The 25,988-nt window shown below is 34.6% G+C and overlaps 1 protein-coding gene across 6 annotated transcripts in view; it reads left to right on the top strand.

Moving 5' to 3' along the window:
- Window positions 1–25,988, top strand: part of ATM (ATM serine/threonine kinase) — a 140,135-nt gene that overhangs the window by 38,178 nt on the left and 75,969 nt on the right. For all 6 annotated transcript variants that reach the window (XR_004527828.2, XR_004527830.2, XR_004527829.2 and 3 more), the window contains 14 exons: window positions 346–435; window positions 1,523–1,694; window positions 3,021–3,220; window positions 5,461–5,543; window positions 5,642–5,797; window positions 6,597–6,672; window positions 6,804–6,934; window positions 8,818–8,938; window positions 10,708–10,881; window positions 11,938–12,107; window positions 13,357–13,603; window positions 16,913–17,028; window positions 17,981–18,107; window positions 18,595–18,794. Coding sequence is in view for 3 of the 6 variants with exons in the window: in XM_019941951.3 (XP_019797510.1) it covers window positions 346–435; window positions 1,523–1,694; window positions 3,021–3,220; window positions 5,461–5,543; window positions 5,642–5,797; window positions 6,597–6,672; window positions 6,804–6,934; window positions 8,818–8,938; window positions 10,708–10,881; window positions 11,938–12,107; window positions 13,357–13,603; window positions 16,913–17,028; window positions 17,981–18,107; window positions 18,595–18,794 (2,063 nt within the window). In the remaining 3 variants the exon portion in view is untranslated. The remainder of the gene's footprint in view (window positions 1–345; window positions 436–1,522; window positions 1,695–3,020; window positions 3,221–5,460; window positions 5,544–5,641; window positions 5,798–6,596; window positions 6,673–6,803; window positions 6,935–8,817; window positions 8,939–10,707; window positions 10,882–11,937; window positions 12,108–13,356; window positions 13,604–16,912; window positions 17,029–17,980; window positions 18,108–18,594; window positions 18,795–25,988) is intronic.

Below are 25,988 nucleotides of genomic sequence, written 5' to 3'. Positions count from 1 at the left end.
TTTTGGTATAAATGGGGAAGGAGAGAGTGGATGAATAAACTCTAAGCTATGATTATTGCTTGCTTATGTTTAGGGGCAGTAGCTGGTATTTTACTTCAATGTTATTTATGCTCAATGAAAGATATTTGCTATAGTTATTATTACTTTAAGAAAAGAGGTTTGTATGTTTGAAGCAAGTCATATCTTGCTCCTAATAGTAAACTCTTTATCCATGCTTATTCTGATAATTTCCAGTGTAAAATAAAATCTGCATTTCATTCAAGATAGAGAAAATATTATCTGCAAAGAATAATTGTTTGTTTTTATTTCTTTGTTTGCTTGGTGTTTTGTTTGTCTTAATTACAGCACTGTCCAAATAAGATTGCATCTGGCTTCTTCCTGCGATTATTAACATCAAAGCTAATGAATGATATTGCAGATATTTGTACAAGTTTAGTAAGTATGCTTCCTATTTTACTACCATATTTCATTGATTCTAAGATGCTTTTTATAACTTTGAAATCTCTCTTGAAAAGGGATGCACCTCACAGAATATGGTATGTTATATTTTTAAAATGTGGAAATTAAATAAAGTTATTTGGTTTGCAGGGGGGAATGTATTTGATTGCTTCTTAATATCAATACCTAGCATAGTGCTTGGCTGTTAATTTCTCAATAAATAATAATAGACCAAGTGATTGGGAACTAATCATCCGGACTCAGTACCTTTTTCTATATGACATTGTACCAAAATTCAAAATAATTCTCTATTCTTAAAAATAAAAACAAAAACCTTGCCAGACAAGCAACATATTCTTATCGTAATATTTATATTTCTTTTTCCATATAAATGGGCTTACATACTTTTTTGTCTGGAACAGTGCCTGGCACATAGTAGATATTCAAATATTTAATGAGTGAAAGAATGTTCTGTAACTTGAGTGTTTTCATTTAATAATAAATCTTGGTCATTTTTCCATGTTGCTACTACATAGGGGTATACCTATGTAGACTTTTTTTTGGGGGGCAGTACCATGGTATTTCATTATATATGGGAATAGTATATATGTATTTTAACCCAACTAATCTTAATTAAAATTTTAAATTTTTTTTTTTTAACAAAGAATTCTGCAGTAAATTTCTTATACTTTCATCTCCTTCTATTTGTGCCTATGAAGGATGTAGGATAAATTCTAGAAGTGAAATTGCTTGTTCAAAAGGAATGTAAATTTTACTTTTCGATGGATAATGTTATTGTCCTCCAAAATAGTCTTACCAATTTATAATTTTACCTACACCCTCATCAATTTGGGGTAGTATGAAACTTCTTAATATAAGAAATCATTTGTAAAGATTGTGTATTATTCTGCTGTGTAGACAATACAGTTTATATATCTGTTTTCCTGTTGCAGGACATTTAATAGAAATAATACTGCAGGGTTTCATACACTTGAATCTTGAATTGTTTGATTAGGTCAGTTTTAACAACAGCATGCTTCTGAAAGAAGCCAACTTGGAACGTCTTTCTTTCTCTGATTTGAAGGTATCCATTATCAAAAAGCCATTTGACTTTGGAGAAGTAGAATCAGTGGAAGATGGTACTGATGAAAATCTAATGGAGATGGAGGATCAGTCATCCATGAATCTATTTAATGATTACCCGGCTAGTAGTGTTATTGATGCAAATGAATCTGGAGAGAGCCAAATTACTATTGGTAAATATATTTTTACTGCATGGGATTTTTTTTTACCTCTTTACATTGATTTGGTATTATGAAAGGCCTCATAGATACTAATTTTATGCGCATTTTATTTCCTTTTTGTATAGTCTATTGAGATTGTTCACCTCTATACATTTTAGAATTCCCTGATTTTTAATTGAATTTATTAGTTTCCTATTTTATTCTTCATGGGGGAATTTAAAATAATTATTAAATAAATAAAAACATATAATAGGTTATTTGGAAAATAGAAAGCAGGATAGTGCAAGAGCACCCATAATGCCATCATTGTTTACCTTTTTCTGTTATTCTACATAGACCCTTTCAAAATTATAATCAGCATTAACATTCAAATGCCTTTTTATACCTTGTCTATTTTCTTTCAACATTAACTGTAAGCATTTTTTTCATTTAGGTACTTGTGATATTGATAATCATACTTTTTAATGGCTCTATAATATCCCAATTAACATACATACCATAATTTACTAGAGCACTTTTTTTTTTAACTTATTTATTTTTTATTTTTTGGCTGGGTTTGGTCATAGTTGCAGCACGCGGGATCTTTGTTGCGGCATATGGGATCTTTCATTGTGGTGTGGGCTCTTCTTTTTTTTTTTTTTTTTTTTTGCCGTACGCGGGACACAGGCTCTGGACGCACAGGCTCAGTGGCCATGGCTCACGGGCCCAGCCGCTCTGCGGCATATGGGATCCTCCCGGACCGGGGCACGAACCCGTGTCCCCTGCATCAGCAGGCGGACTCTCAACCACTGTGCCACCAGGGAAGCCCCATGGTGCGGGCTCTTTGTTGCGGCGCGCGGGCTTCTCTCTAGTTATGCAAGAGCTCCAGAGCGTGTGGGCTCTGTAGTTTTGACGTGTGGGCTCCAGAGCATGTGGGCTCTGTAGTTTGCGGCACGTGGGCTCTCTAGTTGAGATGTGTGGGCTTAGTTGCCCCATGGCATGTGGGATCTTAGTTCCCCGACCAGGGATCGAACTGGCTTCCCCTGAATTGGAAGGTGGATTCTTAACCACTGGACCACTTTTTTATTGTCAGAAATTTAGATTCCTTTCTAACAGTATTGCAGTGAATATTTGTCTATATAGATTTTTCCATAGATTATTTATTGATGACAGAATCCTAGGGTAACCTTTTATGAAGAATTTTGAAGCTTTTAGTGTGTAATCAATTTCATCATAATTTTGCTTTCCATATATTTTTATCTCTTTTTGTTGTTCAAGGGGAAGATATTTATGTTAATAGTCAATGTATGTATTTGTTGCACACCTCTGTTAGTCTTAATAAGTGCTTTTTATTTTTAGGTGCCATGAATCCTTTAGCTGAAGAACATCTGTCAAAGCAAGATCTACTTTTTTTAGACATGCTCAAGTTCTTGTGTATGTGTGTAACCACTGCTCAGACCAATACTGTATCATTTAGAGCAGCTGACATTCGAAGGAAATTGTTAATGTTAATTGATTCTAGCATGCTAGACCTTACCAAATCTCTCCATCTACACATGGTGAGTTCAGTGAAATGAAGAAGTGCTTCATTTGTGTCTGATGTTGCTAGCTAAATGTAATGGACTGACATATTAGAATCTTATAGTACCTTTGAAGACTTGAAATTGCTTCCTTGAGAAATGAATCTGAGACTAGTTATAAAATACACTTTTCTTCTAATTGTGAAAAAAATTTAAGTGGATACTGAAACATTAAAACTTGGATGGACTTGGATAGATTTATTCTCTTTGGGTGTAATTATTATTATTTTAAACTAGGCCAAGAGCCACAGACTCTGAATGTAAAAATAATACTCATATAACATTGTTGTTGAAGTCTGAATCTTGCCTTGACCTTGGTTTATATGCTTTAAAATTTTTAAATGTAATTTCAAAGTGACTGTAAAGTTAAAATACTACAAAACTCCCATATTTCCTTCATAAGCCTCTGTAGTTAACATTTTACCACATTTGACTTATCATTCTCTCTCTTTGCACACTACACACACACAAACACACACAAGCACACACTTTTTTTCTGAACTATTTCAAGATTAAATATTCAGACGTGATGCCCCTTTACTTCAGTGTGTATTTCCTAAAAACAGTGATACTCTCCTGTATAACCATAGTATAATCATCAGGAAATCAACATTGTATCATTGAATTTACTTGTCAGGTCTGTTCAGTTTTTTTCAGTGTGGAACAGTTCCTTTGTCTTTCCTTATCTTTCACGACCTTCATATTTTTGAATAGTACAGCCACTTGCTGTATGGAATCCGTCGCTTTGAGTTTATCTCATGTTTCCTCGTGATTAGATTTAGACTTAACAAAAGTAATCTCTCTCCTTCCCTTCTCTCATCACTTTACTCATCTACTGATAGATATCTCCAATTCCAATCTAACATCATAGGATTTATTTTCTGTGTCCATATTTGTAGCTCCCTTTTCCAACAGTAAGAAACCAGGCTTCCTACTTAACCTCAGTGCATTTACTTGTTTACTCAATATTATTACATGTAACTTATCTCCCAACCATGTGGGCCATACCCTTAGCCCCAGTGCTGGTGAACATGTGGGGAGAGCTCCTGTCTCAGCAGATATCCTGGATGAGTCCATGGTCATATCTTAGTCCCAGCAAATTGGCAAACATGGCAAGTGATTTCCCCAGCCCTGGGAAACATGCCAAGTTATTCCCTAATTAGAACCTCTTGGAAACATTCAGGTTGAGTCCCTGGTAGAATTCCTTGTCATGTTCTAGCTGTGGTGAACGTTCTGGTTGATCCCCTAGCCCCGGCAAATATGCTTATTTGAGCCCTGTTTGATTCCCTGGTTTCAACCCTGGCAAATACTCTAGTCAAGTCTCTAGCCCCAACCAGTGGGGAGGGCTGTATGCTTTTCTTGGGACTTTGATGTTCAAAGTCACTTCAAGACACTTAGTAACATCACACATGGCAAATATTTAAAATGGTCCAATTTAATATTCTTTTATAGTATCAGAAGGAGTAAGAAACAATTTTCTACATACAGATGATAGGAAAAAAATGCCTTCTGATTCTTAATACAGCTAGAAAATTATTTGTCAGCTGTCAGAAACTGGCTGCCTCGTTATAACTACCAACTATAACAACCGGTAGTTGCTGAGTAGCCCTTTATATCCATCGTTCCATAGAGAGCCTTACAAGGTTGCCTTATAGGAAGATAAGTCAGGGTATTTGGATTCTTCACTGCCCATAATTATCTCTGCTTTCCAGAATTCATTAATAGAATAGTGTTTAACCATTGAAGTTATCCCCAAGCATTGTTTTCGGAGGGTGGTGACATAATATAGTTTCAGACTCTTGCTCAGGCACTTAACTCCAACAGTGATAACACTGTCACTTACTGAATTCCTACAATAAATGCTAGACCTTTACATTCATTTCCTTTAATCTTCACAGTAATCTGGCCAGGTAAGTGCTATATCCTCATTTTAAAGCTGGGAGTACAAAGACTCAGATGACAAGGCAAGTTTTTAAAGCACTCAAGTAGTAACAGGTTATGGTACGGGGATTTGAATCCAGCTCTGTTTGACTTCAAAACACCCCTGCCTCCCCCTTTTTTAAAATTATATTGCTTCATAAAAATTCACTGCTCGTGTGTGTGTGTGTATGCACATGTGTTTATATATGAATTTATGGTTACATATATGTACTTATTTAAATAAATGATATATGAAAAAACAAGAACAACAACTAATTTCCCCCACCCAACTATCTTAGTATCTAGTGCTTTTAAAGGACCTTCCTGGAGAAGAATATCCCTTGCCAATGGAAGATGTTGTTGAACTTCTAAAACCGCTATCGTAAGACATTAAAACCATATAAAATATTCACTCTAAATTTGTAGATTAAACTGGTGTGTTCTGTTATGCTGATAAAGTTAAATTTTTTTCCATCACAGCAATGTGTGTTCTTTGTATCGCCGTGACCAAGATGTTTGTAAAACCATTTTAAACCATGTCCTTCACATAGTGACGAACCTATGTCAAGGAAATATGGATGCTGAGAACACAAGGGATGCTCAAGGACAGTTTCTAACAGTGATTGAAGCATTTTGGTGGGTATAGACATTTTGTGGAGTTACTTTTCTTTTGCCACTTCTGCATACAAATGCAAACTTTGCATTTCTTCTAATCCTCGAATGTAACTATATACATCTTTTAACAATAGTGACATGTAATTTGTGTTTCCCTCCTTAATTGCTTGAAGAACTGAATTGTTTTCTGCTTAAGACTTGGCTTCCTAAAGTGGTTTTAGTGTATTTCCCTGCGAATTTTGAATCTCTTAATAGTTTGACATATATGATGAATAAAGCAAAGTGCAACAAGTCTAAATCAATTGAGTAGTTTATATTCCTAAAGTGGACAAATTGGCCTTGTCATTCTCTGGTTATTTCATGCATATAGTCATAGTGTGAGTTAATACCAAGACACCTATAGAGGAGCACATATATGTAATTTAGAGCCCTCCTACCATTTGGTGGGCAAGGACTTCTGAGTCAGTATAGAATGTCGTTTTTAAGTCTTTGATATAACAACACAGCAACTTTAAAAATGTTTTCCTTTTAAAGCAAGTTTTCTATAACATGGTTAGCTGAAGTGGAATAGCCCCAAAATGAGGCATAATCATGTGACACAAATAACATACATTAAAATGAACTTTTCAAACCAATTTATTTTAGCTGGAATTTTTGGAAGGTGAGAATATTGGCATATGCCACATAGTGAGAATTAAATTTAGCATGGAAAGAAATTTTGGAAGCAGCCTAGAATAACCTTAATGTCCAGTGATTTTTTTTTTTTACTGTGCTTTTATTGGAATAATTACTTGATATTAAGACACATACTTTATTTCAGGCACTTAACAAAGGAGGGAAAATGCGCATTCTCTGTAAGAGTGGCACTAGTAAAATGCCTTAAAACTTTGCTTGAGGTGAGTTATTCTACTTCAGTTATTAGTATGGTCTCCATTGGCATTTTTAAAGCAGTCTTTGTTTCTGTTTGTTAATGGGTGATTTTTCTCTTAGTATTTCACATTTAACCTCAGTTGTTCTTTTCCCATAGGCTGATCCTTATTCAAAATGGGCTATTCTGAATGTAATGGGAAAAGACTTTCCTGTAAATGAAGTATTTCCACAGTTTCTTGCTGATAATCATCACCAAGTTCGCATGTTGGCTGCACAGTCAATCAATAGGTAATGGGTCAAGTATTCATGAAGTGTCTGGAGTGCTGCAGATAGCAATTCAATGTGCAGGACAGTCATAGTTCACTAGTTGTGATATTAAAAATAGTTAACGTTTACTGAGCATATATTGTATGCCTGGCATTTATGTTTTCTCTTAATTCTGACAACTGTATCACTTTGATACTATTATTTTCTCCAATTTATTAATGAAAACTGTGGCTTAGACAGATAAAGTAATTTGCTCAGTGCCATACAGCTAGTAAGTGGTTGAGTTGAATTAGGTGTGTCTACTCCCACTTACAAGAGATATAGGATGTTTGGATATTACTGAGATTTTATATGAGTTTGTAAAATGAAAATTAGCACATTTTACATTGTGCTAATTACAATCATATTTATTCAAGTGAACATAGAGTTAGACATTGGAGTGTTTCTCTCACAGGGATGTGTTTTATGTTTGAGTACCTGAAGAAGCAAATATTAATTTTTCAACAACTGCATGTTTATCAGGTTATCAACTTGATTTTAAAACTCGAAATTATAACCTACCTCTGCCTCTCCTACCTCACACTCCTGTAAATAAAGCACCTCTCTGCTTTATTTTTCTCTGTAGCATTTATCACCAGTTGAAATAATTGTATTTTAGCACATTTACCTAGGATATAAGCTCCTAGAGGGCATTGATTTTTCTCTTTTCTTGTATATTTAGTACCTAGAATAATACTTGGAATGTGCCAGTTGTTTAATAATTTGTAAAATCAATGAACATTTGAAAAAAAATTACATTATGCTTTAAAAACATCAAAGCTGAAAATCATTTAAGTAATTTTACTGTTCAAATGTAAGTGACCAATAATTAAAGAATGCTATAAAGAACTTGCCCAGCAGTCACATAAATACATGTGTTAGATGTGTCCAAAATTTGGATATGCTGACAATATTTTTTTTTAACATCTTCATTGGAGTATAATTGCTTTACAATGTTGTGTTAGTTTCTGACAACAATGTTTTCATAAGTTAGTCGTGTCTGGTAAAGTAAGCTCAGGCTTAGGACTGTTTTTAATAAAAACCATAGAGCATTGTAAGGTTTGCTAATGAATGTGTGCTTACTTCAAGTGCTTAAAAAAGATAGAAAATATATACTAAAGTTAAAGATCTGGGGTTACAGAGGATCATAAGTTGAATATAATAAAGCAAGGTAGTGGTGGCATTAAAAAAATCTCTTAAGATTCAAAAATGTATAAATTCATGAGTGACATGAGCATAGCATTTATTTATTGGTTGTTTACTTGTTAGATATCTAATATTAGACTATTTAAGAGAGATTAGAGAAACTGAAGGAGTCAGAGGAACACCAAAAAAGTTGATACTTCCATAAATTTTGATTAGTAAAAAAGGGTAAAGGACAAAATTGGTTAAAGAGTTGTCCTTAAATATGATTGTACATTGTGCAAAAAGCTGATCAGCTTTTCCCTATCACATAAAATTTTTGTAATGGAATATCAAGATAGTAAAGCTATCCACTTTTAAGTTGTGATTAAATATTAGAGCAGGTTGATGTAAGAGTCTGTGGCTGCTTCTAATTGATATTTGACCAGAGGACAATTTTTCTTTTCTGGTTAGTTAGAGTTAAGGGATATTCAGGTTTGGGCAATAATCTAAAAGGTCTGTTGAGACCCTTTTCAGTTCTAGGAGAAAATGGAGTATATGGTAAAGACCCTAATATTAAGCAGTAGATTTGAACCTCTTTAAATAGACTCACATTTCCTTGGTCTTTTGAAAGAAAATCTAATATGTTAGTATGTCTCACAGAGTGATTTATTTTTGCCCTGTAAATATGCTTTGGAAAGTATGGTTTATATTTCACTTTTTGCTTTTTTTTTTTTTTTAAGATTATTTCAGCATATGAAAAAAGGAGGTCCTTCCACATTATTGAAAGCACTTCCTTTGAAGCTTCAGCAAGCAGCATTTGAAAATTCATACTTGAAAGCTCAGGAAGGAATGAGAGAAGTGGTAATTTTAGTAATGCTTATTTGCTGTTATCATATGCTTTCTATAAATATGCCACATATTACTTTACCAAGTTTGGCCTAAGACAGTATATATCCAGTAGTTCACAATATAAATTTAGACTAGAACAGCTATATGAATTTATTGAAATTACTTTATTTATAGGTCAGAATTGGTTGAATAATGACAGTTTCTTTTGGTTCAACTTATATGCAGCATTTTTGTAGGAAAAACAGAATTTACTGAGTTTTTATAGGAGTATAAATGGCTTATTTTTTAATTAAAAACTATATTTTGGTAAGATCTGATTAAAAGCTAATTCACAGAACAGGTGACAAGAGGAAGAAATGGATTGAGGAAAAAATGTTCTAATTGGGAAGATCAAATTATCTTTGTGCTCCTTAATGAACCTTATGATTTTCATATTTTTCTGTAGATAATATTTTTCTTAAAATGGCAAAAATTGTCTTAGTGGTAGAATTTATTCATTTATCTATGCCTTGATTTGTTTATTAAAAGTGTGTGAAGCAGTTAGTCAAATGACTATATATTCTGTGACAGCACCAAACTGAAAAGGAAAGTTGCATGAAAGAATGTGAATTTAGAAAAAGGTTTCAATAGATTGGAAAAATGAGTGTAAATAATACTCATTTAAAATTTACTAGAAATAACATATTATATATTTTAAAATCAGCCTGTCATGTGCAAAAAGGGAGAATACTGACCTGACAGCAGTTAATTTGGAGAAAGATGTAAGAAGTTTTACATCTTGAGAGCATAATATGAATCAACATTGTTATCAAAAAAAAGCAAATTCTGTCTTAGATGTCATTAATAGAAGCAGACTGTAATGAACAAGTTTATAGAAAGAACTTGAATCTTGTATTCATTTTTTTTTAACATCTTTATTGGAGTATAATTGCTTTACAATGGTGTGTTAGTTTCTGCTGCATAACAAAGTGAATCAGCTTTACATATACATATATCCCCATATCTCCTCCCTCTTGATAGCATGTTGGGTTTAGTTCCCAGTAAAACTGAATTTTTAACTATTGCTAGAATGTTAGAGAGTCTGAATATTAGAGAGTCTGTAGATCTGTCTTTTATAAGGAATAGGTAAAGGAGTTGACTTAGTGGGAACCTCATAGCTATTTTCAAACATGTCAGTGATTGCCATTTAGTAAAGGAATTAGGTCCTTCCTTTTTTTTGTACCAAAAATAGCAATAGGATCAGTGACTGGCAGTTTTTTCCAAATGTGAAGAGAAACTTCTACCAAGTATAGCAAGTCAAAAAATGTACATGTCTATTGGAAAAATGATTGGTTGTTAAACTAGAAGCATATATCATTCTATCTAGTTGCATGAATTTATTGGTCTTTTTAGTAATATATATGATAATTTTAAAGAATAAAGAGCTATAATTAAGTTATAATGGTAAACATCTTAGGAGGTAATACTTGGTAGTTGAAGAGCTTTTAGTCTCTCACTTTCCTGCAATTTCTTTCTTTCTCTTTTTTTTTCTTTAAAGTGCTTTATACCCATTGAAATGTTTGGCAATTCTTTCTATAAGATCTTATCAAAAGCAGTCTTTCTCTCTGTAGAAACTGTGGTCCTTTCTGATAATATCTCTTCTTAGCTCCATCACTATAGGATTTAAAACTGTTCACGGGCTGCTTAGATGTTGTCGTGGTGTACTCTGGTTTTAGTCTGGTTGGTTTATTTGGAATATTTAAATATTAACATTGCATATTGTTTTTAAAATTATTCCCAAGTCCCACAGAGCTGAAAACTCTGAAATTTTGGATGAGCTTTGTAATAGAAAGGCCATTTTACTGATGATGATAGCTGTGGTGTTATACTATAGCCCTGTATGTGAAAAACAGGCTTTATTCGCCCTATGCAAGTCTGTGAAAGAGAATGGATTAGAGCCTCACCTCATTAAAAAGGTAACTGTGGATTAATATTTTTTATTATAATCTTCCTTGGGTAACTTTTAAACAATTAAGGTTAAAGCTAGATTTTTAATGTGGCATTTATTAAAGACTTAGAGGCAGTTTTATTTTTTAGATTTGGAATATTAGAAAGCAGTAACTTTTAAAATAGTGTATTTATTTGTATACAGTGTCATTTTTTACATTAAGTTTAAGAGCATTTTACAAGGCAGTTATTGAACTAACGAGAGTAAGTGACCTATCATATGCAGACCAGGCCCTCTGGAATAGTATTTATTGGGGGAAGCGGAGAAAAAAGGAGTAGTACGTGTTTTGCCTAGTGGATTCTGGAGCAGGACATTGGGATCTAGCGGGGCCAGGAGTCAAATTTTAGAGCTATAAAGCTTTTAAGTTGCATGATTAGGAAGACCAGGGTCCAACACAGTGTTGTAGAATGCTTACTCCTGCCCCTGTTCCAACACCTCAGCATTAATGGTTTGGGAGGTTCCAAGCCTTTACATCCTAGATTTTTACATGATGAACCAGTGATAGATCATGGCTTGATATAACTAGCATGGTTTCCAGTGGCGCTTTACAATAGGCCAACCTATAAGTAATCAGTCTAGATAGTTAAACTTTTACCTTTCAGTATTAAAGTAAGAGGTTACTTTAAAAAAAAATTATACAGTTACACTACCTAATTATTATTGTACGTGGAATATAGTGTTTGGATTTTTCTCATTTGGGTTTAGGACTGAGAAGAATTGTTTTACTTTATAATGAAATATAATCAAATCTTGAAAATTGAAACATTTTTCTGTTTTTATTCATTTAACATTTATTGAGGGTTTGCTGTGTACCAGGCACCGAGTAATTACATTAAATACATTTTTCTTGTTGAATTTTGCTGAAGTGGGTTCTTTATTATCTCCATTTCATAGATGAGTGAATCAAGGAATAGAAAAGTTAAATGAATACTTAAAGTCATACTGTAAATAAATATTAAGGATTTAAATGATTTATTATTTCATTATTTTCTTAAAACATTGACTTCTTTTTTGATTTGTATAGGTTTTACAGAAAGTTTCTGAAACTTTTGGATATAGACATTTAGAAGACTTCATGGCTTCTCATTTGGATTATCTGGTACTGCAATGGCTAAATCTTCAAGATACTGAATACAGCTTATCTTCTTTTCCTTTTACTTTATTAAACTACACAAACATTGAAGATTTCTACAGGTAGGTTTACATCTGTCACATGTGAAATATATTTAATTTAAAATTAGGTATTAATCATAATGTGAGTGTTGCAGCGTTTTTTAATGGAAATGTATTGAAGTGGACTTAGGATCTGGTCCTAGCTGTGTCAGTAGCCAGCTACATGACTTCAGGCAAGCCACATGAACACCCTCTGGGACTTGATTTCTTAATCTTTTTCTTTTTTTTTTTTTTTTGCGGTACACGGGCCTCTCACTGTTGTGGCCTCTCCCGTTGCGGAGCACAGGCTCCGGACGCGCAGGCTCAGCGGCCATGGCTCACGGGCCCAGCCGCTCCGTGGCTTGTGGGATCTGCCCGGACCGGGGCACGAACCTGTGTCCCCTGCATCGGCAGGCGGACTCTCAACCACTGCACCACCAGGGAAGCCCGGTTTCTTAATCTTTAAAGTAAGGGAGTTACATATAGAGATCATTAAGGTCTCTTTCAGCTTTAATATTTAATAATCTTCCCTATGAAAAATCAAAGGTAAATTATTAGTGGCTGATTATTTCAGCCTTATTTTTCTTATTTGTTGTTTAACTGTGGGCCATTTAGTCATTATTTCTGTTTGATTTAAAGTTTAATGTACAAGTATTTATTTTGCTAACTCCAAGTCTGGAGAAGAAAATTTTGAAAATGGAGAGATTTGAAACAACTAAATAATAATGTTTAGGTATCAGGATGATGGGAAGGCAATTCGTAATTGTTTAGTGGTCCTTACTGTTTGTTCATTTTGGCAATAATAATATTTACATTTATTCTTCGAATTTATTAATTGCTTTCACTTTACAATAATTTTGCATAAATTGATTATGTGGAATAAATAAATTCAATTTTCACTTGTTTTTGATCACACTATTAGGGTGATCTCTTTTTTTTAGTGTGACTATTTAGAATTCACTTCACTTCTCCATTTATAAAATTAGAGTAAGGGTGCTTAATGATCTAGATACAGTGATGCTCTAATGCTTATTAAACCATTTTATTTTTTTATTTTTATTTTTATTTTTTTTTGGCTGTGCCACACAGCTTGAGGGATCTTAATTCCCTGACCAGGGATCAAATCCATGGTGGAAACATGGAGTCCTAACCACTGGACTGCCAGGGAATTCCCAAAACCAGTTTATTATTTTAAGGACTATATTATAAAATTTTACTTTGAAACATTATATTTTAATGTATATTAAAAATGTATATACTTTAATATACATTGTTATTTTTATATTTTTAGGTCTTGTTATAAAGTTTTGATTCCACATCTGGTGATTAGAAGTCATTTTGATGAGGTAAAGTCCATTGCTAATCAGATTCAAAAGGATTGGAAAAGTCTTTTGACAGACTGCTTTCCAAAGATTATTGTAAATATTCTTCCATACTTCGCTTATGAGGATACAGGAGACAGTGGGATGGCACAGCAAAGAAAGATTGCTACCAAAGTCTATGATATGCTTAAAGATGAAAACTTATTAGGAAAACAGGTATGACTTCAACATCTGCTGTACTTTTTATCCCCTAATTGATCTGAGGTGTAACTTTAAAACTTTAAGGCTATTTATTCATCATTTATGCAATTAAATTTAATACTATGTGATAATCACTATCTAACATAGGCAGTCCATTAATTTTTTGTTATTGTTGTACAATGTTCTCTCCTTTTGATTAGCTTTGAAATGAAATGTTTTTAATCAGAAATTTTTTTAAAAGTTTGGAATAATTTTATCACTTTTTCTTTTAAAATTTTGTTTTAATTGGCAGTAATACATTAATGCAAGCTGGTTGTTAAATTCAAACAATACTGAACAAGGTATAGAAAATCTTTTTCACTTCCTCTTTAATCTCATTAAGCCCTTCACTTTTCATGGAAAAGTACAATCCCAAGTTACCATATCCTGTTTTTTTCCATGACATTTACTACCTTCTAACATATGATGTAACTTACTTATGAATTATGTTCATTGGTTTTTATCAATCTTCTCCACTATAAGTACTGTGAAGGTAGGATTTTTTTCTTTCTTCTTTTTTGCAGTTGTATCCCAACTATCTAGTATATATTGAGTTCTCATTATTTGATGAAAGATGGAGTAAAGTTAAAAAGGAACTAACAATTTCTGTTTATTTTTATTTTTGGTTGTGTTGGCTCTTCTTATCTGTGCATGGGCTTTCTCTAGTTGCGGCAAGCGGGGGCCACTCTTCATTGTGGTGCGCGGGCCTCTCACTGTTACAGCCTCTCATTGCGGAGCCCAAGCTCCAGACGCGCAGGCTCAGTAGTTGTGGCTCACGGGCCTAGTTGCTCCGCGGCATGTGGGATCCTCCCAGACCAGGGCTCGAACCCGTGTCCCCAGCATTGGCAGGCGGATTCTCAACCGCTGCACTACTAGGGAAGCCCTTCTGTTTGTTTTGTAGTAATTTATATATATATAAAATTATTTGAGGCAACTTATATTAAAATACATATGGAAACTTTTTAAGGTAAAAGAGGATTGGTCACTCCAATTTTTTTTTTAATGTGAGTAAGGGATGACTAACCAAGCTTGGTCAACATTAGTATTACAATTGGATAAACTTCAAGAGACTCTTTTTTTGTTGCCCAGTTATCTGTGTTGAACCAAGAAGTGGAACAGCAAGACTCTCAGTTGCTTAGGTGGGCCATTCCCAGTCAGAACTGGTTTTAAGTCTGTAATCTGGAGGCAGATGGTGAGTAGAGGTACTCCTTGCCCAAAAGGCAGTTGGAACAGAATGTTGGCATGCCAGGGGGTATGGACGTTACGAAAGACACTCTGCCTCTAGGCCCTTTTACTCAATCTCCCAGCTTAGACTTCTGAGCAAGCCTACTCTTACTATTCTTCTTTATGTGTTCAAACCAAAAGAGCAGTTTTGAGTCAGAATAAGTCTAGAAGGGAAGCGTGATTACATTAAACCCTGATTAAAACACCAGTCTCAAGCATGAAGAGAGGTAAAAATTAAAAATAATTTCTTAGCTTCTTGGTTAAAGACATAAATCTAATTTTTATTAGTCTCAATTTCATTTAGCGTCGTCATTATAAGTTAATTTTTTCTTTCTCTAATATGCAGTTTCTCTGAAACAATCAAGATTCTTTTTCTGTGGATAAGTGTTGGTACCACTATTATCAGTCTTTGAGTCTTCTAAAACTGTCCGTTGTTGAATGCTTAGAATATTTACAGTTATAAGATTGTTTAGCTATACCTAGATATCTGAATAATTTATATGTACCTTAGGTAAACATTACAGATCTGGCTTAGAGAATCATGAAATTAATGAAGTCAGCTGTCATCTGTGTGCGTGGAAACTCACTAATTTTTCCTCTGATATTAATCAGATTTGGCCAGTTTGTCCTTACTTATTCCAGATATACTGAAAATGGGGGTAGATTTTTTTTTAAGTATTTAATTAATTAATTTATTTTTGACTGCATTGGGTCTTCATTGCTGCACGCAGGCTTTCTCTTGCTGTGGTGAGTGGGGGCTACTCTTCGTTGTGGTGCATGGGCTTCTCATTGTGGTGGCTTCTCTTGTTGCGGAGCATGGGCTCTAGATGCGCAGGCTTCAATAGTTGTGTCGGGTGGGTTCAGTAGTTGTGGCTTGCGGGCTCTAGAGCGCAGCCTCAGTAGTTGTGGCACATGGGCTTAGTTGCTCTGCGGCATGTGGGATCTTCCCAGACCAGTGCTCGAACCCATGTCCCCTGCATTGGCAGGTGGATTCTGAACCACGGAGCCACCAGGGAAGCCTCGGGGCTGGATTTTTAAAAGGGCTTAAACCTTGGAAATGATGACATGACAACTAATGTGTAAGCCCAGGGAAAGGCTAGTATCGTTAGATTTCTTTAGTGTCACATTCCAGAATATTTTTGTTATATTAGGAAGTGTTTCCAAACCTCTGTGTGGAAGAGGTAAAGATAGTAGAGATAATAAATCAGCCATTTGCCTTTTGGTTTAAAGCACTGTAATTCCTTATTTGGAGAGCTAACAAATCCACCTTTAAGACTTCACAGTTCTCATTCATTCGGCTGAGGTGTAATGTAGTACACCCATTCTTTATATTTAGAGAACTTAATGCCTTTTGTGAGGCTACCTGTGGCAGGAAGTGGATGATGAAGGGTCTGTTCCTGTCCAGGAGTATTTAGCCTACTATTGATGACAGGGCATGTGGGTAGCAGAATTTGGGATATCAACCAAGTAGAAATCTGGGGAAAAGTTATGCAGGGAACAAAGGGATGATTATTGCCAGTCACCGAGAATTCTTACTAGTAAAGTTCTTTAAGTGAGGTAGTGTTCTCAAATAAGAGTAAAATGTAGATTGATGAGCAGTATAGATCAGTGGGGAATTTGGTTGGCAGGAAAATGATTAGGTTGAAGAATTTTAGGCTAGACCTGAAGCCTTACTCATTAAAATGGTTCATTTTATTTTATTTTTTAAACATCTTTATTGGAGTATAATTGCTTTACAATGGTGTGTTAGTTTCTGCTTTATAACAAAGTGAATCAGCTCTACATATACATATATCCCCATATCTTAAAATGATTCTTTAAAATTAAACGAAAGAGTTGGATTAAGAGAATCTTGTTTGGTATGATTTCCCTATTTTCCTTTCAGTCTGTAGGTTGGCTGCATAACAGAAAAAAGTGGAGTTAGCTGTATGTCTTGCAGATCTTAGATCTTTGGTCACTTTGAATAATTTTGGAAATGAGGCAGTAACATGAGCCCCTTAAGCTGTCTTAAAGATCACAGACACGAAAACTTAAATATATTTTAATTTTGTATCCTTGCAGATTGATCATTTATTCATTAGTAATTTACCAGAGATTGTGGTGGAGTTATTAATGACGTTACATGAACCAGCAACTTCTGGTGCCAGCCAAAGCACTGACCCCTGTGACTTTTCAGGGTATGGGTATTTTTAACTTAGAGAATTAGCTGCAATTTCAGAACCTTGAGAAGTTTATTGGTTAACACATTCAAATGTCCATTTCAGTTGTTAGGCATGTACTCTGCTTTTAAATTCTGTTTCTTTAAAAATAATTACCTTTGAACTGAAGTATCTGCTCTACTGTAGCCTCTCCACAGTAATTGATCTTTTAATTGACCACCTTATTCTCAAATTCAGTGACCTTTTTCTCCTCAATCTTTTTGTAATATTTGAGCATTCTGCCATCTCCTGTCTCATGAAATTTTCTTCTTCATGACATTATTCTTTGTTCGCTTCTTATCTATGACTCGGCTTTCTGTATCACCTTTGCTTTATCATGCTCCTTTGCTAGGGGAATCTTACTGTACTATAATTTCATTTGGATGTGAAACCCACTTGGTTGTATATGAATGTTAAAATTATTTTCTCAGCTTGATTGTAAGCTACTTGAAAATGCCCTTAACTTCTTTTATATGCTCTACAATGCTAAGCGTATACAATAGTAATAATATCTACTAAAATACTTTTACATATGTAATTTCATTTGATGTAGTATTTGATTGCTGTGTCTTAAGATATTATTGTGTTTATAGTACTACCATAGAGCTTTAATTCATAACTGAAGTGAATTGGTATTAAGTCTCATTTGTGGAATTCCATTAACTTTATAAAAGATTTTTTAAGCAAATTATTTAAAATTGACTAAGTCCTAGAAAGTTAAAGTATTTAGGTGTTCTGATTGATGTATATAGTCTGTGATATGTCATTTGTGATTTCATTAAAAGTCTAGTTTTCAGTAGAAAATAATTTCAAAATTTGGGGTTACTGTAATCTAAATTTTCTTTTTGGATTTTCACTTGTCTATTAAGAAAATGTTTTTTCTTGATAATTTTTTTCTGAAAATGACTGTATTTTTTTCTGTAACTCTTAGGGATTTGGATCCTGCTCCTAATCCACCTCATTTTCCATCACATGTGATTAAAGCGACATTTGCCTATATCAGCAATTGCCACAAAACCAAGCTTAAAAGCATTTTAGAAATTCTTTCCAAAAGCCCTGTAAGTATACATTACTAGTATAATAACTGAAGGGAGAATTCCTTCTTTTTCAGTTAGAAAATCTGTATATCTTAAAGAGAAAAAAAAGTAAACAAATGGAAAATTTATCTGAATAAATTAAGAAAAACACTCATTTACAAGTTTATATCTTGGTATTTTACTTGTCAGTATTAATTGAAAGATGTCACATACGAGGGCTGAATTTCATGACATTTTAGTCATGTTGGCTCAGGGAATATATACATATATATAATGTATATTTTAAGGATATACTATTATTGTTTACTCTCTGAAAACTAAGTAAATTGACAGTAGTTTTTTAGGTTTAAGATAGTAATTTTCTTAATTAATATTTTGCATTTGATATCAAAACCCAAAACAAAATTCTATAATTTAGAATTCTGTATTTTGAATAAAAAATGTATGTATTATGGGCTGAGTATATGTGATTAGGCAAGTTTTTACTAAATGTATCTTTATTTTCTAGGATTCCTATCAGAAAATTCTTCTGGCCATATGTGAGCAAGCAGTTGAGACAAATAATGTTTATAAAAAACATAGAATTCTTAAAATATATCACCTGTTTGTTAGTTTATTAATGGACGATATAAAGAGTGGCTTAGGAGGAGCTTGGGCCTTTGTTCTTCGAGACGTTATTTATACTTTGATTCACTATATCAACCAAAGGTAAATAATATATTTAGACCAATATGTAAGTAGTTTTTCTACCCTTTTATCTTAATTGAAAATTTATATACTTCTACAAGGTAGAAGCCAGAGTATTGTTTTCTGAATTTTGCCTTTTTAATATATATTATATCTACCTATTATATTTTACAAAGTGCATCACTACTTCTCCAACTCTAGAAATCTTTAAGTATTAAGGGTCTTCAACATTTTAAATATTCTAATTTTAGATGGCCATAAATGCATATATTACCATAGCAGTTCTGGTCACCACTTACAGTGTGTGTGGTAGGGGGCAGAGAGGGGTTCCCTGTACACATCCAGGGAATTATCCAGACATCAGCGGATACCTAGCTGTAGATAGTGTTAGATCCCACAGGTTAAGAGCTCAAGTTCTGCAAGATTGTCCTTTCCAACCTCATCAGACACCATTTGAAAGCCCAGGTTATCAGTGGCTACAGATTTCAGTGACCCCTTTCTTAGGTTTGATTAATTTGCTAGAGTGGCTCACAGAACTCAAGAAACCTGTTTACTCACTAGATTGCCGGTTTATTACAAAAAGAAATAACTCAGGAATAGCCAGATGGAAGAGATGCATAGGGCAAGGTATGGGGAAGGGGCATGGAGCTCCCATGCCCTCTCCAGGCATTTCACTCTCTCCATACCGGCAAGTGTTCACCAACCCAGAAGCTCCCTAAACCCCATCATTTTGGGTGTTAATGGAAGCCTCATTAAATAGGCATGACTGATGAAATCATCACAGTCATTGGTGATTGAATCAGCTTCCATCTCCCTATGCCCTTCTTGGAGGTCAGAGAGGTGGGACCGAAAGTTCCAACCCTCTAATCACAGGGTTGGTACTCCTGGCAACCAGCCCCCATTCTTAGGTGCTTCCCCAAATTTACTCATTAACATAAAAAAAGACTCCTTTATTGTTCTTGTCACAGGAAATTCCAAGAGTTTTAGGAACTCTGTGCCAGAAATGGGGACCAAATATATATTTCTTATTATAAATCACAACATCACAGTTACTATAGATTTGGGGATGTATGTTCTTTTTAGCATCTCTATTCCTTTCCATTGACTTTAATGATGTTTCTATTATTTGTTTTCTTATTAGTAGATAACATAGCCATCAAATAAATTTAAGTCCTTCAAAGCACATGAAGGTACCTATTTCCATTTTGTTTTCTCATATTTTTCTTTTTTGGCTTTTAAAAAATATTTTATAATTTTTATTTTAATTTAAGTCACATGTTTGTATAGTCATTCAGTCTTTTTCCAGCACTAATTTTTTTTTTAGGTTTTATTATTTTGGTAAAATATATAACATAAAATTTGTCAGTTTTAACCATTTTTTTAAGTGTCCAATTCAGTGATATTAATTATGTTCACAGTTTCGTGTTTCCATCGCCACTGTTTCCAAAACTTTTTCATTACCTCAGATAGAACCTCTGTACCCATTAAGCAATAATTCCACATTACCACTTCCCTGTAAGCCCCTGATAACCTCTAATATACTTCCTGTCTCTATGAATTTGCCTGTTACAGATATTTCATATAAATAGAATCATAACTTATTTTTCCTTTTCTGTCTGGCTTGTTTCACTTAGCATGTCTTCAGGGTTCATCCAGCATCATACTTTTTTATCACTAAGTAATATTCCATTGGATATATGTACCACATTTTGTTTATCCATTCATCTGCTGATGAACACTTGGGTTGTTTCATGGGTATGAAGTGGCATCTCACTGGGGTTTTGATTTTACATTTTCCTACGGACTAATGATATTGAACGTCTTTTCATGAGCTTAGTGACCATTTGTATATCTGTTTTGGAGAAATGTCTGTTTAAGTCCTTTGCCCATTTTTTAAAATTAGATTGTCTTTTTGTTGAGCCGTAGGAGTTCTTTATATATTCTTGGTGTTGAACTCTTAATATATGATTTGCAAATATATTCTGGATATTGAATTCATATATGATTTGAAAGTAGTTTCTCCCATCCTATAAAATTTTCATTTTCCTGATAATGTCTTTTGATGCGCAGATCTTTTTAATTTTGATAAAGTCTGATTTATCTTGTTTGGTTTTTTTTTTGTTTCACGTGGTTTTGGTATTATATGTAAGAATTCATTGTCAAATCTAAGGTCACAAAGATTTATCCTTAGAGTTTATTCTAAGAGTTTTATGCTTTTAGCTCTTATATTTAGGTTGTTTATTCATTTTAATTTTTATATGTGGTGTGAGTTAGGGGTTCAATGTCATTCTTTTGCATGTAGAAATCTAATTGTTCCAGCGTGTTGTTAAAGAGAATGTTCTTTCCCCTTTGAAGGGACTTGGCATCCTTGCCAAAAATCAGTTACCCATTGGTGTATGGGTTTATTTCTGAATTCTCAATTCTATTCCATTGGTCTTTACTTGTGCCATACCATGCTGTGTTGATTACTACAGCTTTATAGTAACTTTTGAAATCAGGAAGTGTGAGTCGTCTAGTGTTGTTCTTCTTTTTCAAGATTGTTTTGGTTGTTTGCAGTCCCTTGCAATTCCATGTGAGTTTATGCAAAAAAGTCTGTTGGAATTTAGAGGGAGATTGCATTGAATATGTGACTATTTAGATAGTATTAACATCTCAACAATTTGCCTTCCAATCCATGAACACAGGATGTCTTTCCATTTAGTTGAACTTATTTAATCTCTTTCATCCATGCTATATAGTTTTCAGTGCACAGGCCTTTCACATCCTTGGTTAGATTTATTCCCAGGTATTTAATTCTTTTAGATGCTCTTGTAAATGGAGTTTTTTTTGTTTGGTTGGTTGGTTTTTTGCGGTATATGGGCCTCTCACTGTCATGGCCTCTCCCATTGCAGAGCACAGGCTCTGGACGCGCAGGCTCAGCGGCCATGGCTCACGGGCCCAGCCGCTCCGCAGCATGTGGGATCTTCCCGGACCGGGGCACAAACCCATGTCCCCTGCATCGGCAGGCGGACTCTCAACCACTGTGCCACCAGGGAAGCCCTGTAAATGGAGTTTTTTAATCAATTTCCATTTTAGATTGTCAACTGCTATTGTATAGAAACAAATAATTTTGTACGTTGATTTTGTGACTTGTAACTTTGCTAAATTTGTTTGTTACTTCTAGTAGATTTATTGTGGATTCTTTTGGGAGTTTCTATATATATAGAATCATGTCATCTGGATTTAGTTTTACTTCTTCCTTTCTGATTTGGATGCCCTTTATTTCTTTTTCTTTTTTAATTGCTCTGGCTGGAAGTTCAGTACAATGTTGTATATCAGTGGTGAAAGTGGGCATCCTTGTCTTATTCCTGATCTTAGTGGGAAAGCTTTCAGTTTTTCAACATTATGTTGTTAGCTTTGGGTTTTCATAGGTTACCATTATTTTGTTGAGAAAGTTTCTCTCTATTCTGATGTTTTTCTGAGTGTTTTTCTCATGAAAGGATGTTAGATTTTGTCAAATGCCTTTTCTATTTGTTGAGATGGTCATGTGTTGTATTCTTTCATTCTATCAATGTGGTATATTACATGGATTGACTTTCCTATACTGATCCACTCTTACATTCCTGGGATAAATCCCACTTGCTCATGATATATATCCTTTTTTTTTTTAATAGGTCTTTATTGGAGTATAATTGCTTCACAATACCGTGTTAGTTTCTTTTTTTATATAAATTACTTTAAACAAATTACTTTGTTACTGCATGTGGGCTTTTCTCTAGTTGTGGCGAGCAGGGGCTACTCTTTGTTGCGGTGCGCAGGCTTCTCATTGTGGTGGCTTCTATTGTTGCGGAGCCTGTGGCTCTAGGCACGCAGGCTTCAGTAGTTGTGGCTTGCGGGCTCCAGAGTGCAGGCCCAGTAGTTCCGGCACATGAACTTAGTTGCTCCATGGCATGTGAGATCTTCCTGGACCAGGGCTCCAACCCATGTCCCTTGCATTAGCAAGCGGATTCTCAACCACTGCGTCACCAGGGAAGCCCCCATGTTAGTTTCTGTTGCACAACAAAGCGAATCAGCCATATGCATACACATGTCCCCCCATATCCCATCCCTCTTGAGCCTCCTTCCCATCCTCTCTATCCCACCCTTCTAGGTCATCGCAAAGCACTGAGCTGATCTCCCTGTACTATGCTGCTGCTTCCCACCAGCCAACTATTTTACATTTGGTAGTGTATATATGTCAATGCTACTCTCACTTCGCCCCAGCTTCGTCCTCCCACCCCATGTCCTCAAGTCGATTTTCTATGTCTACCTCTTTATTCCTGCTCTGCAACTAGGTCATGAGTACCATTTTTTTGTTGTTTTTTAGATTCCATATATATGCGTTAGTATATAGTATTTGTTTTTCTCTTTCTGACTTACTTCACTCTGTATGACAGACTCTAGGTCCATCCACCTCACTGCAAATAACTCAATTTCGTTTCTTTTTATGGCTGAGTTTGTATACATTGTATATATGTGCCACATCTTCTTTTCCATTCATCTGTCGATGGACATTTAGGTTCCATGTCCTGGCTATTGGTGGCTACTAAATAGTGCTGCAGTGAACATTGTGGTGCATGTCTCATTTTGAATTATGGTTTTCTCAGGGTATATGCCCAGTAGTGGGATTGCTGGGTCATATGGTAGTTCTATTTTTAGTTTTTTAAGGAACCTCCATACTGTTTTCCATAGTGGTTGTATCAATTTACATTCCCACCAACTGTGCAGGAGGGTTCCCTTTTCACCACACCCTTTCCAGCATTTATTGTTTCTAGCTTTTTTGATAATGCCCATTCTGACCAGCGTGAGGTGATACCTCATTGTGGTTTTGATTTGCATTTCTCTAATAATTAGTGATGTTGAGCATCTTTTCATGTGCCTCTTGGCCCTCTGTATGTGTTCCTTGGTGAAATGTCTATTTAGGTCTTCTGTCCATTTTTTAACTGGATTGTTTTTTTTTTTTGATATTGAGCTCCATGAGCTGTTTGTATATTTTGGAGTATAATCCTTTGTCTGTTGTTTCATTTCAAGTTTAATTCAGTCCCATTTGTTTATTTTTGTTTTTATTTCTGTTACTCTAGGAGGTGGGTCAAAAAAGATGTTGCTGTGGTTTATGTCAAAAAGTGTTTTTCCTATGTTTTCCTCTAAGAGTTTTATAGTGTCTGGTCTTACATTTAAGTCTTTAATCCATTTGGAGTTTATTTTTGTGTATGGTGTTAGGCAGTGTTCTAATTTCATTCTTTTACATGTAGCTGTCCAGTTTTCCCAGCACCACTTATTGAAGAGGCTGTCTTTTCTCCATTGTATGTTCTTGCCTCCTTTGTCATAAATTAGGTGCCCATATGTGCGTGGCTTTATCTCTGGGCATTCTATCATGTACCATTGATCTATATTTCTGGTTTTGTGCCAATACCATACTGTCTTAATTACTGTAGTTTTGTGGTATAGTTTGAAGTCGGGGAGCCTGATTCCTCCAATTCCGTTTTTCTTTCTCAAGATTGCTTTGGCTATTCGGGGTCCTTTCTGTTTCCATACGAATTGTAAGATTTTTTGTTCTAATTCTGTGAAAAATGCTGTTGATAGTTTGATAGGGATTGTGTTGAATCTGTAGATTGCTTTGGGTAGTGTAGTCATTTTCACAATGTTGATTCTTCCAGTCCAAGAACATGGTATATTTCTCCATCTGTTTATGTCGTCTTTGATTTCTTTCATCAGTGTTTTATAGTTTTCTGAGTACAAGTCTTTCGCCTCTTTAGGCAGGTTTATTCCTAGGTATTTTATTCTTTTTGTTGCAGTGGTAAATGGGAGCGTTCCCTTAATTTCTCTTTCTGATTTTTCGTTGTTAGTGTATAGGAATGCCAGAGATTTCTGTGCATTAATTTTGTATCGTGCAACCTTACCAAATTCATTGATTAGTCCTAGTAGTTTTCTGGTGGCATCTTTAAGATTTTCTATGTATAGTATCGTGTCATCGGCAAATAGTGACAGTTTTACTTCTTCTTTTCCAATTTGTATTCCTTTTATTTCTTTTTCTTCTCTGATTGCTGTGGCTAGGACTTCCAAAACTATGTTGAATAAGAGTGGCGAGAGTGGACATCCTTGTCTTCTTCTTGATCCTAGTGGAAATGCTTTCAGTTTTTCAACATTGAGTATGATGCTTGCTGTAGGTTTGCCATATTTAGCCTTTATTATGTTGAGGTTGGTTCCCTCTATGCCCATTTTGTGGAGAGTTTTTATCATAAATGGGCGTTGAATTTTGTCAAAAGCTTTTTCTGCATCTATTGAGATAATCGTGTGGCTTTTATTCCTTAATTTGTTAATGTAGTGTATCACATTGATTGATATAGAAGAATCCTTGTATCCCTGGGATAAATCCCGCTTGATCATAGTGTATGATCCTTTTAATGTGCTGTTGGATTGTGTTTGCTAGTATTTTGTTCAGGATTTTTGCATCTACGTTCATCAATGGTATTGGTCTATAATTTTCTTTTTTTGTGATATCTTTGTCTGGTTTTGGTATCAGGGTGATGGTGGCTTCGTAGAATGAGTTTGGGAGTGTTTCTCCCTGTGCAATTTTTTGGAAGAGTTTGAGAAGTATTGGTGTTAGCTCTTCTCTAAATGTTTGATAGAATTTGCCTCTGAAGCCATATGGTCCTGGACTTTTGTTTGTTGGAAGATTTTAAAGTATGGTTTCAATTTCATTACTCATGACAGGTCTGTTTATATTTTCTAATTCTTTCTCGTTCAGTCTTGGCAAATTGTACCTTTCCAAGATTTTGTCCATTTCTTCATGGTTGTCCATTTTATTGGCATACAGTTGTTGGTAGTAGTCTCTTATAATCCTTTGTATTTCTGCAGTGTCAGTTGTGATTTCTCCTTTTCACTTCTAATTTTATTGATTTGTGTCCTCTCCCTTTTTCTCCTGATGAGTCTGGCTAAGGGTTTATCAATTTTGTTTATCTTCTCAAAGAACCAGCTTTTAGTTTTATTGATCTTTGCTGTTGTTTCTTTCGTTTCCATTTCATTTGTTTCTGCTCTGATCTTTATGATTTCTTTCCTTCTACTGACTTTGGGTTTTCTTTGTTCTTCTTTCTCTAGTTGTTTTAAGTGTAGGGTTAGATAGTTTATTTGAGATTTTTCTTGTTTCTTGAGGTGAGATTGAATTGCTATAAACTTCCCTCTTAGAACTGCTCTTGC

Source organism: Tursiops truncatus, chromosome 8 (assembly GCF_011762595.2).
Source record: "Tursiops truncatus isolate mTurTru1 chromosome 8, mTurTru1.mat.Y, whole genome shotgun sequence".
NCBI classification, from domain to species: Eukaryota; Metazoa; Chordata; class Mammalia; order Artiodactyla; family Delphinidae; genus Tursiops; species Tursiops truncatus.
The sequence above is the reverse complement of the archived record's forward strand: the minus strand, read 5'-3'. Positions and strand labels throughout refer to the sequence as shown.